Source organism: Zeus faber (genome assembly GCF_960531495.2).
Source record: "Zeus faber genome assembly, chromosome: 17".
NCBI classification, from domain to species: domain Eukaryota; kingdom Metazoa; phylum Chordata; class Actinopteri; order Zeiformes; family Zeidae; genus Zeus; species Zeus faber.
Genome location: NC_137204.1, coordinates 10232139 through 10251012, shown reverse-complemented (window position 1 = coordinate 10251012; position 18874 = coordinate 10232139). Strand labels below are relative to the sequence as shown.

At 42.8% G+C, this 18874-nt stretch overlaps 2 protein-coding genes across 5 annotated transcripts; one reads left to right on the top strand and one right to left on the bottom strand.

Moving 5' to 3' along the window:
* Positions 1 to 1701: 1701 nt before the first annotated feature.
* Positions 1702 to 7189, top strand: tmem150c (transmembrane protein 150C). Of its 4 annotated transcripts, none has more exons than XM_080017898.1 (8): positions 1702 to 1861; positions 2562 to 2708; positions 3074 to 3127; positions 3283 to 3315; positions 3418 to 3485; positions 3681 to 3808; positions 4729 to 4906; positions 6220 to 7189. In XM_080017898.1, the coding sequence occupies exons 2-8, from the start codon at positions 2635 to 2637 to the stop codon at positions 6426 to 6428; spliced, it is 744 nt and encodes a 247-aa protein (XP_079874024.1). In that variant the 5' UTR covers positions 1702 to 1861; positions 2562 to 2634; the 3' UTR covers positions 6429 to 7189. The 4 variants fall into 4 exon arrangements, with proteins under 4 accessions (XP_079874024.1, XP_079874021.1, XP_079874023.1 ...); XM_080017897.1 differs by lacking the exon at positions 1702 to 1861 and adding an exon at positions 1901 to 2034; XM_080017896.1 differs by lacking the exon at positions 1702 to 1861 and adding an exon at positions 1904 to 2315.
* A 510-nt stretch (positions 7190 to 7699) lies between these two features.
* enoph1 (enolase-phosphatase 1) lies at positions 7700 to 18479 on the bottom strand. The gene is made up of 6 exons (XM_080017894.1): positions 18180 to 18479; positions 14062 to 14163; positions 12868 to 13070; positions 9594 to 9726; positions 9369 to 9492; positions 7700 to 8139 (listed from the first exon to the last, which is right to left on the bottom strand). Exons 1-6 carry the CDS (start codon positions 18261 to 18263, stop codon positions 8000 to 8002), a joined length of 786 nt encoding a protein of 261 aa, XP_079874020.1. The 5' UTR covers positions 18264 to 18479; the 3' UTR covers positions 7700 to 7999.
* Positions 18480 to 18874: the final 395 nt, after the last annotated feature.

Genomic DNA, 18874 nt, shown 5'->3' with positions numbered 1-18874 from the left:
GATTGAGTGAGTGAGTGAGGAGAGGGGGGGTCAGTGAGAGGGGGGGTAAGTTAGCAAGAGAAAGGGGGAGTGAGAGAGAGGGGGGGTGAGTGAGGGAGAGGGGAGAGAAAGAGAGAGAGAATGTGTGCGTGTGTGTGTGTGTGTGTGTGTGTGTGTGTGTGTGTGTGTGTGTGTGTGTGTGTGTGTGTGTGTGTGTGTGTGAAGTGACAGCTGGAGTAAAAACACTATTTGGGATCGTATATCACATTTAACAGTTAACGCCAAAAAGTTGTTACTCCCTGCTCTTCCCAATAAACACAATTATCACCACACTCAAAATGATGATGGGGGGGGCGACATTTAAATTCAAAAATTTCTCATTCTAAAATTGCCACACACAGTGGAATTAAACTCATTAGCTAATAATTGGCAATAAATAAATACGATTTTCATAAACAAGACAAAAAAAATTTTTAAATCCGTTTTCTTTATCTATCAGAGGTGGGGTGGATAGCTTATGCTTGACAGACCTCATCAAACATTATATAATATAAAATGATCAGTAATTAGTAATATCATAACTTAAAAGCTTCTGCATTAAGCTCCTGATGCCTTCCTAAATGACATCACTTCCTCTCTGTGATGTCACTTAAAGCTCATAATTAATAGTTAATTAGTAATTAATAGTTCATTTGTTTTGGAGGGGAAATGGTGTGGTGACTGGGGACACAAATAAATGATCATATTATTATCATGATTTTTGCTGTCAGCATGCTGGGCGTACAACACAGAGTATTTGTATGCCTTTGCATCTAGGACTGAGTTAGCCTTCAAGTGGAGTTCATCTCGGTGTGTTTTGGGCTAAAAAAAAGTGTCTGAAACACAACAACAGCAGGACGCAGGAGAGAGGAGAAGGAGGCCCCTTAGTTATGTGAGCCGATGGGGTTTGTGAATGACCTCCCTCCTGAGGCCCCAATGCTGTGAGCCAATGGGGTTTGAGCAAACGTTCCAGGTTCTGTGAGCTAATGGGGTTCGAGCATGGCTTCCCGGTTTCGTTGAATTGACTCCGTCACTTTCACGGTTTTCATGTTATCGGTCCACCAAAATCTGGTTCTGATTAAATGTAATAAGCAATCCAGTTGAGCTGAATCTTCATTCATATTAGATCTACAAGGCCTCATTTAAGAGCTTGGGGGAAACACCGAAGCAAAGCAGCAAAGCCACAAACGCCTACACATCTAAGTAACAATAGTCTAATGCTATTTTATGTTATCAAATATTACAATGACGCTGATAATGTTTTCAAGATTCATGATTCAAGAGGTTTATTTGTCACATACATTTACATCCGTTCATACATATATGCAGTGAAATGTCTTTTGCAGCACAACCAGATATTATGCACAATAGTTTGTAAACGGAACATAATAGCTAACCTAATATCTACCGAGCTACTGAGCTATTCATAATGATATTTCTAATATCATTTTCATACAATAATATTTTGTGAACTATGACCTGGAAAAGGAAAATACAATACATCCTCCGGCCAGCGGGGGCGATGGCTCGAAGAACTAGTGGCCTCGGGAGGAAGGTGACGCTCAAACCCCATTAGCTCACGGAGGGGGCGGGGCCTCGGGGGGAGGGCGCTGCGGCTGGACTCTATTGTGTTTCCGGTCGACCCCGGACATCCGTATTGATTTGCGTCCAGATGAACGGAAATCCACGCCCGCCCCGGCGGTGCCCTTGCTAAATTGTGCCGGGTGGCAACATGTTTTGGTGGATTCTTTGCGCGGGGGCGGGTGAGCCCGGGCATTGAATCCGAATCGGATTTATTTGGAGAAAAAAAAACAAAACACCGCCACACAAGACAGTAAAAGACGTACGTCGACCACGCGATACGATTTTTAACGAGTAAAATAAACAAACATAACTTGGCCGTCGGTGACGTTTCATGCGTCGTTTTAGCGCTGGAGCTGTTGTTTCGCGTGGCGACGGGGAATTTGAAAACGGCAACACGCAGAAAGCGGAAAGGGGAGGAGAATGTCGACTGAGGTAGTCGCCCAATGGCAGACCTCTACGTAACTACCTAACCTACCTACTTACCTAACCTACCTACTTACCTAACCTACCTACTTACCTAACCTACCTACCCAACTACCTAACCTACCTACTTACCTAACCTACCTACTTACCTAACCTACCTACCCAACTACCTAACCTACCTACCTAACTACCTACCTAACCTACCTACCTAACCTACCTAACCTACCATCGGTGAGTCGGGCTAGGTGGACCGGGTAGATTGTGCACCATCTCAAACGTTATTCCGAACGGTAATGTGACAGTCCTAGTACTATTCAATAACTTGATGTATCAATGTTTCGTTTTAGCTGGCGGTTTTATTGAAGAAGCTAAATGCAGCACACCGCGAGTGCGCCATACGCCGATCATTATGATTATTTACGACGATGATTGTTTTAGGATTATCCTGTCGCTGTGCATTCCCCCAAAAACTATAATAGAGAACATTTGTCTTATTTCCCGGGAAAATCGATTTATTATTCCCTTCTGTATTCCAGGTGACACCGCAGCGCAGGTACACTTGTCGAGCCCTTCCACTTCCACTTCCAGTTTCGTTTTCTGTCAGGAGAGATGAGGAGTCTCAGACTCTGGGCACTTCTTCCCATCTTATACTCTGTGTTTGCTGCAGTTGGTCTGTGGGTGGTGTAAGTGTGACATATTAAGGCTATATTCATTGATGTGTGCACACATTTCTATTTATTCACCCCTATTTTTTTTAAATACTTATGTATTTACTATATATAATGTTTGAAACTCATTTGGTCCAATCGCATAACAGAAATACTATTTGAATATTATGAATATTACAAACCGCTGCCAATCTTATAATCTCGGGTTTTAAGCCACACTTTCACCGGTTGGAGCCCAGTGCCCGTGAACGCCTGCGATGTGTCTGCTTTCGCACCGAATAGAAAAGCAAGCTCATCCTGTCCACAAATCTCACAAGAAAATTGTGCGGTAATGGGTTTCAAACCTATTATTTCATGCTGTGCCATAATGTGTTTTACAGATACGTCATTGCTCTCGAGCATGAAACTATAACGCCTTTGAGCTGCGAATACAGGTAATGGTTAAACGATGCAATGCATTGCAAATAAATCATTGTAACAACAAACGCTTGATGTTTCCTTTGACTCGTCAGGAAAAAAATGGCCCACAACCATGTCCATATACAAGGAATTCTCACAACAGTTGTTTGATCTTGCTTTGACTCTTCAGGAAAAATGACCTCAGACGGCCCCCATATATTAGGTACAGTACAGTCGTATAATTTACTTTTACCAAGAAAAGTATGGCTATGATTATTAGCAGTTGGAATATTAGTGTAAGAAATGCAAAATGATCTGTCCTCAGCGTTGCGGGCACCACTCCACCAGCTAGCTGTGTCTTCAGTCAAGTGATGAATCTCGCAGCCTTTGTGGGTAAGGTCATTTGGTTCGATATATTAGATAATATTGTAATACGATGCATCAAATTAGCTGTATTGTTATTAGTGCTATGTTAAAATCCCAAACACACGCATGCTACAAACGCCAATTATTTGAACAGTGATTACCCCCTTGTTGAATTTCAGGTTTTTTTTTTTTATTCATATTGTTCCTTCCTTTCTACGTCAGGATTCATAATCGGCATCCTCCGCTGCCTTCAGTTGAAGCACTGGGTACGCAGGCCCTGGTTGAACGTAGGAAGTGCGGTGGCTTTCTCCTTGGCGTGCTTTGGAATGACGCTGGTGGGAAACTTCCAGGTACGTACTGTGTGACCGGAGGAGGTCGTGGTCGTGGACTGGGGGTCCACGACCCTGCACGGGGGAGGTACCGCAAGGGGTCCGCCAATATATTTTAGACAAAAAGCCGCGTTGCCCTGTGGGTCACATCCTGTAGGGAATGTGAAGCTGACTCGCATTTACTGTGAATGTCGGTCGGCAGTTTTGAGTTAAAAGGTGGCTTAGAAGTTGTTGGCTGAAAAACTGCTACAGGAAGTCTTGCAACCATCTTGTGTGACACCGCCGTTCTCCATTTTTGTACATTTCCTATATTTTTGCTATTTCTCTATGCAATTGGATGGAAGTGATCTTCCAGAAATGGCGACCGGAGTCCATCGCCGTCCATAGCGACCTTCAAATTTCACATTCGCTATTGTTCAGACTGCTGGGCCATGAATCGCCATCCGCATGAACACGCAGAGTGAAGTAGGGGAGGGGCCTGCAAGAGTGACTGGAAGTGCAGGATTTATTGACAAGACAAGTATTTACACAAAAAGAAAATCCAGTTTCTGGGTGCACGTGTCTTATTGTGTTTCGTTCAAGTACAGGGAACAAAGGAAAATAAAAAAGCCTGTTTTTCCAGTCGGCATCGGGCCGGACGGTCACCGTTACACAGCCGTCCAGCTCCACCTCTCCAAGACGGTCTGGCATTTAAAAAAATCTAAATATAAAATAAAAACACACAAGAACTGTAAGCAGCATAACTGAGTATATAAATAGGTTAATAAGGCGTTATAAATATATAATTATAGGCCAGGCTTTAAATGAAACACAAAAATTGCTGCTGTTTCTCAATCCACCAAGGGGTCCTGGAGCTGAAAGAGGTTGAAGACCCCTGATGTAGACTGTACCAATACTGCTATTGAATGTGCTTAGGCTGTTGGGATCTCTTGTCCGTGTAGTTAACCAATGATGAGGACATCCATAACATCGGCACCTCTCTGACGTTTGGGCTGGGCACGCTGTTTTGCTGGGTGCAGTCCTTTCTCACCTTGGAGGTGAACCTGAAAAACGAGGGACGGATGGTCGGCGTCCTCCGCCTCCTGTTGTCTGCCGTCATCACAGCCTGCCTGATGCTCTGTATCCTTGCTGTTCATCGCTGCGGTGTGAGCGATGGCTCTAGCATTCATCAAAACCCTATGTAACGTAGGCCGAATGGAAACGTTTTCACATCTACAGGATTCTTACCGGGTACTTGAGGTGCTTGAATTTCGTCCTCAGAAATGAAGTGCCGGAATACCTTGGAAATCGCCCCCTTTTGTGCTGAATCATCAGAAAAAATATATAATTGAAATCCTCTGATATTCCCCCAGGTTTTGTTATTCAAATACTAATGTAATAAAACATTTCCATAATCTCTTTTCCAACATAGATGTCAGGGAAATGTACATTTAATCCAAAATGGTTGGTAAGAGACACTTACCAATCTAATAAAGGAAGGAACTTATGTATGTATGTCTATCGATTATCTTGACAACCGTTAATACGATGTACTTCACACTTGGCGGGTGTATTGCTAGGGGACCCAAGGAGGTGCAGTGTCGAATTTTGGTGCAATTTGGACACACGACACGTGTCATTTTAATCAACTTTGAATGAACAAGCGAACAGCGGGCTGCTCTGTGCAGCTGCCAGGCGGGGCTACTGGGCTCTGCAACCGAGTCACTTACGTCCACAGTGCAGCCTGTTCCAAAAACGGTGCAGTAGGGGTGGGTGACATCACAAAATTAGGTTTAGATTCGATACCAAGTAATACTAGGGCCAGAATAGTCAAAAACAAAGTCATTATTGGTTTGGTGAAATGTTCAACAGGGAAGCGCCGCGGATCCCTTTCACTGATCGCTTTTCTGCCAGTGTTGCAAGTGGACGTGTGCGGATAGGATCTCCCGTTCACCAAGCAAGTGCAAGTGAGGAAATATATAGAGAAAATACCTTTTTTGGTATTGATCCTATTGACGCTAGAATCCATCTTCAAAACGAGATGTAGTATCGATACCTTTGGAATCTATCCGCTCATCCCTACAATGCAGCCCATTCCGAACAGGCGTGTTTTGACCGGGCACAGCACTAGTAATAGTAGATGACAGTAGACAATGAAATAGTAGTAGAGAATGAGATTAATAATAGATATACTAATGTAAATAATACTTAGATTGATATTTTAATTAAAGATCACATTGAATTTGTTTTGTGTGAAGTCTTTGAAGTCATTGGAAGACCTTGAATTTCATTTTATAATGCCACAATAAACCCGGTATCTACCCAAAACCTATTGCAGTGCAATGAGATTGTAACAGCATGGCAGACTGTGCACATTGGTTACCCGTCTCATTGCAGTGTAGTTTTAATATCATGTTGTTGTACGTTTGACCCTTAACCATCACTTGTTGCAGACACCACCCTAATGAACCTGCAGCTGCATATGTATGCAGCACGCACCCAGTGGGCTCTGGTCATGTTCTTCCTCACGTTCATCAGCACGTTCGCCGTGGAGTTCCGTCACCAACGCTTTGAGACTGTATGCAGAGAATATGAGGCTCTGTCCAGACAACCAGAAACCTTCGCTGAGGTTCCAGCTGAGTACGAAACCAACGGACTATAGGAATAATAGTTCAGCCTATTAACTTAAAAGTGACACATCAAAGTGGATGAATACACATTTGCACGCACCGAGCATTCCTGAATGTAATGAGACGGTAATTTAATTGATTGTACGAGAAGATCCAAGGCACAGTAGCGTCTCCGCTGCATGCAGATGACCACTCATGTCTAATTGTCCCTTCAACCTGTCCTCAATTGAATCAAAATGATCATTAGCTTTTATAAATAGCAATACACTTTTTTTCCTTCCTTTGAGTAAGGAATGTCTATTGTTCAAGATAAACTTTTTTTTAATTTCGCTCTATATATTCATTACCTGCTGCTGCTACCACCTGGTTCTCATCTTGCCAAACCAAATACATTTGATCGATTTTCCACGATGACAAACTGTCTTAATTTATTTTTCAAGAGCAACTGGAGTCAAAACAAACTCTGCCTTCCAGTAGTTTATCTGCAGTACGTGCAAGAGAACGGTTCAAACAAGCTGCAGGTGGCATTTTGAAATAATGAATAAACCAATGTAGGTGTTCCATTTCAATGTACTTGTGGGGATGATCTGGTTTGAGCAGCCACACTTGATCTGGATCTAGGTGATTGGGTCGGAGTGGCTGCAGAGCTGTTTCTCAATGGTTGGTCTGACAAGCAGCTGGTAAAACCGCCATCCCCACACTCACTCAGGATAGGAGCCCTGTCATGAAATTTCTATCTGCTCCTGGGCTTATTCTAGCTGGCACACTCTCTACAATAAACTGGTGTTTACAACCCTGTCTTCTGTGTCTCTGTGCCAGCGGGCCCTGAAAACACCACCTGGGTGGCGTGTGGTAGGAGAACTGCCACAGTACTTTTTATATTTGGTGGACGTATGTAGGTATTTATTTACTTAAAACTTTGAAATAAATAACCGATTACTTCTGAAGTTAAAACATTTTTGAGCAGCATGAATGCCAAATGCAACGCTATTTGCCAAAACACATATATTTTTTAAACAATACAGTCACGAGCAACATGTCATACACCTGAAACACATTCAAATGCAAAGGACAAAAACAACTGTACATAAAAAAAAAAGTGATTTTCAACGGTTGGAAAATACATAATACACACAATGTATGCTTTAGTAAGCATTGGCCAACATTGAAGAGGTACACAATGGCAATTAATGTTGTTTATTTAAAACGTAAAAAGATAAGGTTGGAAGGTGTCATGCAGTTCAGTTTGGGGGACAACCCATGTCTCCCCCCCCCCCACCCCCCCGTGTAAACAAAAGGTCACAATAGGACAAAGGCCATTTTCCACATTACTACCCCTGGGCGACCTGTGGCCACAAGGAAGGCCGGTCATCTCAAAACACAAGAAGTAAAGGCTAACAGGCCGGACTCTGGCGCTACTTGTTGATCTCTATCGGTTGCTCCCATTAATTACTCTTACGGTTCATTCATTTCAAGACACAACAAAAAAAGTTGAGGGGGGAAAAAAAAAAAGGGGGGTGAGTGAAGAGATGGGGGAGTCACAAGGAAAATCTAGGCCCACAGAGAATACGTTTTTCTTTCTATTCCTCTACGGCCCGCAGCGTTAAGTGCTTCCCATCACCTCCAGCTGGCTAAAGGACGTGACCAGGCTGTAGTGGCCGCGCTCCTCCTCGGTCAGCTCCATGTTTCCAGGCCTGACCACGACCACCACGTTCAGCCCGGCGTCCTCCGCCGCCTTGGCCTCTGAAAACACAGATTGAAGGCGGGAAATTAAGGCCTCGTCCACGCATGTGGGGATTTCCCCTAAAACGCAATACAGACACCACCGGAGATACTTTTCAATGGAGACACCGGACAGCATAACTGACGTACACTGACGTCTTTGTGTGGACAGGAGGCCTAAACGCGGAGAAAAGACCATCCGTCAAAAATACCCGTAAACGCATGGACAGGGCCTAATACTGGCACCTCCGACCAAACCGGGCTACAACAGGGTAATCAACACAGTAACCAACCAATAAGAAATGGATGTTGTGTAACTCAATGCTCCCCATTGCGGTTGATTAGTTTCCCTCATCCGACGCTTACTCAAGATTCAAGAGGTTTATTCGTCACATACATATACATACTTTCATACATATATGCAGTGAAGTGTAATGCAACGCACCCAGTGATAACACAATATGTCCTAGGATAAATTGCTTTCTAATACACCAACTAACTGACTCCTAAAAGGTACTACAGTAAGTTGAATACTTATAGAATAGAATAAAAATATATAGAATAAAATAAAATACAATAAAGTAAAATGAAATAAAATGGAATAGATAGAGGGAATATGCTTATGTATATGGAATAGGCAATTATGTATATACAGATATGTGCATTAAAGTGGCATGTGAATTAAAGTGGCATGTGAATAAAGTGAGGTAGTGTTTGGGATAATACAGCACAGTATACAACAGTACGGCGCAGCAATACGGCATCACGAACAACCCTGAACAGTGACACAGTATGCGGTACAGTATGCTACATATAGTACAGTAGCGTACATTATGATAAAAACGGAAAAACATACTAAAATGTGCAAAAGTGCCATTATCTGAGAGAGTAAATGGGTCGCTTTTGGATGGCTTCTCAAAAAATACTTGCCATCACAGGGGACGTCAAATTATCCACACATTTAGGCAAAATTTTGCTTTGGTTTCAACTATTTCAGCGATTAAGCATAGATGAGGGAAAGGGGGCGTGGAGAGGTCGACAGCACCAACTAGTGGCCAGCAGGTGAAATAATCCGAAATGGAGCAAATGCTGAATAATTTGTGAATAACATGTTTTAACTATATGTTAATATCGCAGATTAAACGTTTTTTGGGGGTCCCATCCTGCAATTGCTCATTCACTAATTATGTAAACAGCGATTAGCATCAGGAAAACAAATCCTGATTGCAGGGAAACCAAACACCACCCACCTCTGGACACATCCGTCAGGAAGGTGATCTCTTCAGGTGGACAGCCGATCCTCTCGGCGATTCGCTCATAGCTTTTTCCTTCTACTTTGGCACCGATATTTGTGTCAAAATGGCCATCGAATAGCTGAAATGAAAAGGAGCATCCCATTAGAAACCAGTGGGTTTGTTAATATCGTAAACCTTTGCCAAGTACAGTACGGCATCAGGGAAAGTAAAGCTGCTCACATCTAAGACGTCTCCTTCCACCGAGTATCCAAAGAGCAGCTTCTGTGCCTCCACGCTTCCAGAGGAGTAGATGTAGATTTTTAGCCCGTGCCTTCGCCATCTTTTAATGGATGGAACGACGTCCTGATAAACTCTGTTTTCACCAAAACAACAAAAAAATATATATATTATTTTCAATAACAGAGCTCCAATTCCACTCAACATAATGCTTTCAGGTCACCAGATATGATATGTGCATAGACGCATTTGAGAATATTTTTACGTTAAGGAAAAGTAAATACCTTATTTTGACATAAAGTACAACTATTATGCCATGATAATGGTTGCAATCCAACCAACATGACCAAGGGTTGTCAAAGTTGTTCAATTAAATAAACATTTATTTACTTCAATGGCCGATGCCAATATTCAGAGAGTGGGGGTTACCGATATATAACGCCGATATGTTTTTTTGCATCAGATAAAATACAACAATTAATAACAAATAACTTAACATTTGAACTGAAATGAATATTTAACACTAATATTTTTGTCTGCATTTTCTCTGCAGTGCACTTATTTTAAATAAAAATGTATCAACTAAATAAATCAAAAAACTAAACTTATGAAACAAAATGAAGACTATGAATGAAAAATAAATTATAAACGATCAAAAAAATATATATAATAAACTGCGTCATTCAACTGTGTCATATTAAAGTATGGTCAGGAAATAGTCTCCCTGTTACAGAAATGCAGGATTTATTATTTACAAAAAAAAGTATTTGCACAAAAACATCCAGTTTTTACAAAATTCAGTCCCATAGCGACGGAACGGAACAGGGAACTGTTGTGATGCCGGGGACAGTGTGGACACACAGGCAGGCACATGAGGAGGGGGGGGGGGGGGGGGGGTCTGACGGTGCCTGAGCACCTGCCCTGTGTTTCCCACGGTGCCCCTTTTATTTTTTTTTTAAGCGTGAATGGGCATCGAGGTAGGGGATTTCGGGACACCCGCGATGGTGCGCATCAGGGCACCCATGATCTGCCCTCCGTTCCCTTATTGAACCTGAACTAAAAACTGTTGTGTTTAAAAGATTGTTTTATAAAAGTTAGGAAACAAAAATAAATATGAAAATAAAATCACAGGAAAATTGACACAGGAATGCACGCATGGCGCAGCGCCTGGAGGAGAGAAAAAAAAAAACTCCACTCCAATTCTCTTCGTGAGGTTTACGTTTTGCATCAAATGCGAAGCAATTCCAAACAGCCCTCCTGCCGTTTCCCTTCAAAACCAGTCGTGGAGGCTCTGCACTTGCCATTTTTAATGAGTAACACAATAACAAACCGGCGTGAATGAGACCAGTGAAGACGGCGACTATGTGGGCACTGCAGCAGTGTGTGACTGTCTAAGAGAAGAGAGAGTGAGGAAGCGCAGCTGTTACTGGTATATCAAATTATAACCATGAGTAACGAATAATTGAGTATTCAAACGGTTTCAAATATTCAGAATCGATATGTATAGAAACAAATAGAAAAAAGAAAACACCACTCTGCAGACATTTTGTTCATCGGCCTTGGAACCCAAATGAAATGGTACAATACAATTTAGTAGTAAAATAAGTCCCAGCAGAACTGTCAGAATTTGAATAACAAATGGCACAACACATGCACGAAAACTGCTTATTATTGCACCCCCCCCTTCCGGGTAAAATTTCAGGATGAACCTAAAATGCACTATAACCTTTACAGGTGAACTTAATTTGACCTTCTCTAAACTTTTGAATGCACATGTCCAACTGTTCAGTGTTTCAGTACTTTTTGCACAACTTGCTGTTCTCTCACAAGGAGCTGAACGGCAAAATTCACAACAGGTGTTTGATCCATGAATCGACCAATACATTTCCTGGTTCAATTAGAGTTGGTATTTAAAAAGGCCTCTTCATCATGCTGTTCACATTTTGACATCACCAAGACGACACCTAACAACTGCTCAACAGGTCCTCGCCATTGCGAGGCTTCAAACAGGATGTTCTCAGAGGGAAGTGGCCACTGAGCTCAGAGTGTCACAGAGTGTCATCAGCAGGTTGCAACAGAGATACAGAGAGACTGGAAGAGTCACAGAAAGGCATAGAAGTGGACGTCCTTTGGCCACATCCCACACTGATGAGCGCTTCATTGTGAACAGTGCCCTGCGGAAGCAGATGATGATGCCACTCAACTCCAGGCACATTTAAGGGAGGTGAGAGGCACCAAGTGTCACGTCCAACCATTGACATCAGCGTGGTCTGCGTGCGAGACGACCTGCAAGGATACCTGACCACACCACCAGGCACAGGCATCATTGTCTTGCATGGGCCAGGGAGCATTTACACTGGACGAGGGACCAGTGGGCGTCAGTGCTGTTCTCTGATGAAAGTAGATTCACGTTGAGCAGAAATGATGGCCGCCAACGATGTTGGAGACGTCAACGAGAGCACTATGCATCAGCCACTGTTGTCACCAGACGAGCCTTTGGTGGTGGTGGTGTTACAGTGTGGGCAGGTGTCTAGTCAATACAGAACTGCCCTACACTTTGTGAATGGTACAGTGACAAGCCCAGACTACCTGAATAACATCATTAATCCAGTCATTGTGCCCCTGCATGAACAACACACCTCATTTCATCTTCATGGACGACAAGGCTCCAGCTCATGGAGGTCGCATCATTAGGGAACGGCTGCTGGAGACTGGGGCACCTCAAATGGAGTGGCCGGCACTTTCTCCAGACCTAAATCCCATAGAAAACCTATGGGATCAGCTGAGTCGCCGTGTAGAGGCTCCTAACTCTGTACCCCAGAACCTCAATGACCTGAGGGCCGCCCTTCGAGAAGAGTGGGGGGCCAGGCCTCAGCAGACAATAAGTCCACTTGTGAACAGCATGAGACGTCGTTGTCAAGCTGTAATTGATGCTCAAGGGCACATGACAAGTTATTGAGACATTGACATTTTTTGTTGTGGTAAACCCACCACTGTTGTTGGCTTTTGTTTCAATAAATTGTTTGAGATGAGGAAATCACCATTGCATGCTTCTACTTAAATGCCCTACTTTCATGATATAATATCACTGTAGCGTGAACTTTTTACATTTTCCATAAATTTCACCCGAAAGTCAAATATCCCTAACTTTTGTGTGTGTGTGTGTGTGTGTGTGTATATAGATATATATATATATATATATATATATATATATATATATATATATATATATATATATAATAGATTTTTTTATTTTTTATAAAGACCGCCTACTTACTCGCCTTTGATTCTCCCTGCGGAGTACGCCGCCCGCCACATGTGGCCCTGGATCTGTTTGAGTGCTGTGGTTTTCCTGTCAGCCGCCATCTGCCAGAGCACGGTTTCTACCACCTCGCTGATGGCCTTCTCCTCATCCGTGTGAACCGTCTGGTCCAGCACGTGGACCGGACGGGCCCGGTTATTCTTGACATCCTCTTCCTCCTACCGGGTCACAGCGTTTTTTGTTTTTTTTTTAAGTTAGGAGCGCCGAGTGTGTGAAGAGATTCAGTGGACTGAACATGTGATTTGACTGCCAAGTTGAAAATATGACTGGTCCCAGGGTTGCCAGGTCCACGGTTTTCCCATAGAATTGGGCTACTTTGTTGGTTTCTTAAATAATAAAAGACCATTTCAGGACCTTGGTGATACTTTGGACTTGGAAAGTTGTGTGAAGTGTTTGGGATAGGTATATTTTGAGTTTTTGAATGGGGCTGGTTTTGTCATGGAAACCTGGCAACCCCAGTTCACACCAATACCGTGTCTGGGTCGAAAATGTAATCTAATGTAGTTGTCGCTCACCAAATAAACGACTGTTTGTTTTGAATAAACAAACTCTTGACATGACTTTTGAAGTAAATAGTCATGATATACACATTTTTTTAAAGCAGTTATTCGAACCTAGTGTCCTTAACTTGCTGATATATAATTGATTGTTCTCGACCTAAATGCAGACAACTTTGTAACTCAATGGTTTACAATTTGGACAGTAACAAGAATGGTATTAATACCATTTTCTTTTTTTACCGATTACATATCTGACATCCAATTAAAGTTGTAAAAATGATTAGAACCTTACAGAAGCTTGATAGAGTATGTATGCCACTGTCCGTCATGTGGGAAAATCGATATGTGCAGTGCCAAACAGCTGAATTCCCTAGGTTAAAATGATAATAATAATAAAAAGTGAAATAAATTCTTACTTTTTTTACTTACTGTGATAAGTAAAATTAGGGGTTACTTTAAGAAAGACGATGTACTTCTGGGCCTTGAAATGTATTAAAAGATGTAAAACTATAATATTTTATAATTATAATGGCTATATAAAACCATACACTAGTACTTCTATACTAGTACTATGCTTCTATACTAATTGAATGTGTCTAATGTATAATACTATTGGCCAGTTCCATAAATTCTGGTCCCCCAACTATACCTGTTTCTTCAGAAGATGAACATCTTGTTTGCACTCGTCTTCTTCCCAGTGGGTGGACAGGTAATCTTCTAGATGTTCCCTGATGTATGGAAACAAGATGTCCTGCAAAGTGTAACATACTGCCGTTACCTTGGTTGCCGGAGATCCTCCTCCATCATTTTTAAATTGAGAAATTCTTCCTCAAACTGAAGTTAACTGTTTTTTCAAATTGTCACAGAGGGTTTGTTGTCTATGAACTGCCTTTCAAAAACAGATATTACAAGGTGCAGCACATAAAAGATGAAAACTTATACTTGAATAATTACTGAATTGTGACTTTTCTTTCCTATTCATCCTCCTCATCACAATGTTGTTTGTTTCCACCATGGAGGTAATAGCGAGGGCAAAGTAATAATCATTAACAGTATTGTCATGAGTTGGTTGTATGTTCAGTTAAAAAAAACAAAACATTTTTTCTGTCAGTGTGCATTACAATAACAGTTTGGGTTGCGGTGGGGGACATCGGGCACAAGCACTTGGCTTGCCCGCCCGCTGCACCGGAGCAGGAACGAGCGGACAGGGAGAGGTAGAATGGGTGGAGAATGCTCCTTCTCCGGAGGCAGAGAGTACAGGAAAGGTTGAAAATGATCACACCGATTTAACAACACTGGGTTAGGGTTATTGTGTCCGGGGACAGGGGCTCTGTCCCGGCTCCGTCAGCGGAGGGAGTTGAGTCCGTGAGACGGGGAGACAAGAGTCAAGCACTGGTCGTAAAACAGATTCTGTTGCCTTGTCTTGCATGAGCATTACACACTGTATCCGAAACAGTTATCTGTGGGTGGCAAATACTCGCTACAGAAGTTTTCTGTAAAGGAGGCTATGCGGGAATGACTACCTATCCTTTTCCGTATATTTTTATCTAGCAATGTAACAGATTGCATGTGGGAAAGGGGCTTCTCTCGCCCATAGGAAGAGCCAGTCGCACATATCGCACAGCCCTATGAAAAATTTATAGAGCACAGAGTTTGTACATCTTTATTTAGATATCTACATATTTTTAAATTGCCATGTATGAGCTATTTGAGTATTTTAAAGTCTGTGTAAAGCAAAAATAACAATTGTTCTGATTTTGTCACACCACAGAAAGATGTGTTATTAACCACCCAGCCAGATTTGAATGATTAAAAAAAAATGCCAACTAAATAAAATTAGGTTTCAAAATCATGAACAAAGAAGAAGAAGAAAGAAGAAGAAACAGACTTTATTTATCACGCAACACACCACACTATAACACATGCTTGCACACACACATGCACATGCTTGATGGTGGCCGGTGAAATGGATCCTCTGCATTTGACCCATCCTGGCTTGTCCTTCCTCCAGGGGCACAGCCAGGAGCAGTGGGCAGCATACGTAGATGCGCCCGGGGACCAGGTGATAAGTGTCCATCGCTGGTCAGACGATGATGGGTGCATGTTTTTGGTGGGGGTCCTTACTGACGTGAGGTGGAGGAAACCCCATGTGAGCACGGGGAGAACATGCAAACTCCACACAGAAAGGCTCCTATTTGGGAGATAACCCGCCGTAAGCAGTATTCTCCACTCTGAAACACTGGGGGCATGCCCACTGAAACCACACCCATTCATGGTAAAGGTGCAGCCACTCAAGTGCAGGCCTGGAGGGCAGTTCAAAATGGCGAGGGGTGCATCTAGAAGGGCGTTAAGTTGCCATGCATGACACGGCACAGGAAGCACGGGGCTGTTTTTGTTTCTTTCAGTTAAGAAATGGAGTACATTAAATACATCTACAAAAAAGTTTTTATTTGTTTTGTTTGGAGAAAAGATCGCCGATCTCTGCAGAGCTGCTCTGGTCGCTGTGGTTGGGAACCTCCTTTGTTTCCCCCTAAGAATTCTTTCCAGGCCTGGTGGTACGCACCGAGAAAGCCCTAAATGAACAAGGAACACGGGATGGCATATTGGCGCTGTTGTCGCAGCAGGCCGTCTGCAACTTATATTTGCGTTAAATGTTTTGTTTGCTTGTTATATTTAAGACTTAAAACAAAGTGATCACAAGGAGAGGATGACTTAAGCTGCATTTATTGCATGAAAATAAGCTGTGTAAACAAAAACCTTTGCAAAACATTAGCGCATCATGAACACAATGTGCATGATTCATTAGTGCCCTTTATCTTCCTTGGTTTGGAGAAAAATCTCACCATGGCATCAGGATACGGAAGTTCTGCCACAGGAGGCAAATTTATTGAAATCTTTATGCATGCCCCCAAGTGCTCTCCTTGCAGCCTGTTCCCGAGGTCTCTTTTCACCTACCAAAGGTGAAGATTTGTCTTTATTTAGTAAATTCCTAAATTTAAGGATAGATTGCTATCAAAAGCAATCATGAGTTATGTGAGTTGTAGCCCAGAATTCACAGTTCACACCGCCCACAGAAATGCAGGTGAGCGCAGTCATTTGAAGTGACTGATTAGAGAAACCGCGACCATGTGACATCACCACGCTGTTGAGCTCATTACTGTCATCACTGCAAGTAAACATAAATATGCCTATGAAATGGTGGCACGGTGGTGCAGTGCATTGCACTGCTGCCTCACAGCAAGAAGGTCCTGGGTTCGATTCCCGCCTGGGGCGCTGTTGGCACCGTGCTCCGGCGGGTTATCTCCCAAATAGGAGCCTTTCTGTGTGGAGTTTGCATGTTCTCCCCGTGTTCACATGGGGTTTCCTCCACCTCACGTCAGTAAGGACCCCCACCAAAAACATGCACCCATCATCGTCTGACCAGCGATGGACACTTATCACCTGGTCCCCGGGCGCGTCCACGTACGCTGCCCACTGCTCCTGGCTGTGCCCCCGGAGGAAGGACAAGCCAGGATGGGTCAAAAGCAGAGGAGCCATTTCACCGGCCACCATCAAAGCATGTGCATGTGTGTGTGTGTGCAAGCATGTGTTGTGGAGTGTCGTGTGACGATTAAAGACTGTTTCTGTTTCTGAAATAAATCCTGAAATAAAGAAATGAGGCGATAAATATATATAAATGTGACGATACATACACAAATGACTAAATATATGCATGATGGACCGGACAGAGGTGCGCCCGAGCCCCCATTCCGATTCATGGGATCATCACTTTCATTGTGCTGCGGGGTTTTGTGAGACCTTCCGAATCTTATGCAAAATTCGCCATTTTCAAGCAAAGTGAGGAAGCAAAACTCCTTCAGTGCACACTGCGGTGCAGGTGCACATTGCTCCCTCTCCAATTAGGAAAACAGTACCATTCCTTTTTTTATTTTTTAATGGGCTATTTTGGAGAACAGTGACGTTTTTAGAATGTTTTGAATAGGCCGTTACAAAAATTATTTGATTTTATTATTATTTGATTATAATGTTGACACGGAGACAGTCAGTCGTTTAGTCTGCATTATAACAAACCTAGTTTGTACATGTTTTAAAATAGCATAAATGAGCTCTACATTCCAACAAAAAAAAAAATACATTGTTATTTAAAAAAAAAAAAAAAAAAAGGTTTTCCCCTCGGCCGACGGTGCCGTTATTTTTGGTGTTGAATTGTTTTTTCTTTGGCATGGCAGGCCCGTACTTATACAGGGAAAACACCGACTTCTGCTAATACACTCTAGGCTTTGCATTAGTGTTAGGGGAGGGGCCATGCTAAGTATGGCTCCAGTGCGTCATCCAGCCACCAATTAAGACCCGCCCAGAAAAATTCCTGGACACAAAAATGGTGAAAAACATAACTGAAACAAATAACTGATACTAGCTGAGGTACTTAAAGCAATGTTTACAACTTTCTATTTTTAAGCTTATCTTCACTCTCACACCTACAGCACACACACACACACACACGTGTGTTCACTGCAAAATTTTAAATCTTGTTTTATTTAATGGCTGTTTTTTGTTTTCCGCTTGCTGCAGAAATGAAAACGCACCTACGTTAAAGAATCATAGAATTTTCAACTTTGAATTGAATCGAACTGGGAGAGGAGAAAGGCAGGCTAGCTAACAGCATGCTAGCCAACGTGCCCGGTGGCTGTGTACTGCATGGCGCACAATGGGAACAGCCAGCCAATGCCTTCACTAACCCGGCATGCAGCCTTCCACCCAACTCACCTTTACGAAGGTTATCGGCGTGGTCGTCCCCTCTATGTCCAGCAGCAGTGCACTGGTGCGGGCAGGGATTGCAACCATGGCCATTTTCCACAAGTCTCCACCTAGCGGGCTAGCTTCAGTTAGCCTGGGTCTTACGGCTCCAAAACGTTAAGAGCGAGCGCGCCTAGATTTGACACAGGTGAAGCACATACCACACGGACGAGATGGTCACCGAGGAAGGCAAAGGGATGCGTCGTCGTATCGCTTCAATTATTATTTGTCCGCGAACAAGGTTGGCTTGTGTACCGTCATACCCACGGAGCTAGTGACTAGTACCCACCCAGTGTGCAGACACGGTCCAGTGGAGCAGCTGGAAGGGCTGCGCCTCCTGACGCTGCACGATGGCAGCACTGGAGCGCTTTTCTTTTTTCTAGAACCAGATAATTATTTCGGTCAAAAGCCAAAACGACTGCTTAAGTATATCGACTTATTATTATTATTATTATTATTATTATTATTATTATTATTATTATTATATTATTTTTCCTCAAACTCCAACATGCCCTGTTCAAGTGCATCGCAACATATTATCTGTCTGTCTGTCTGTCTGTCTGTCTGTCACTCCAGTGCGTCGTTCAGATTTTTTTTTTTTTTATTTAAACATCGGTGCGCACCTTTCCCGATCACAGATATGTATTTGTCACATGCAGTCATAC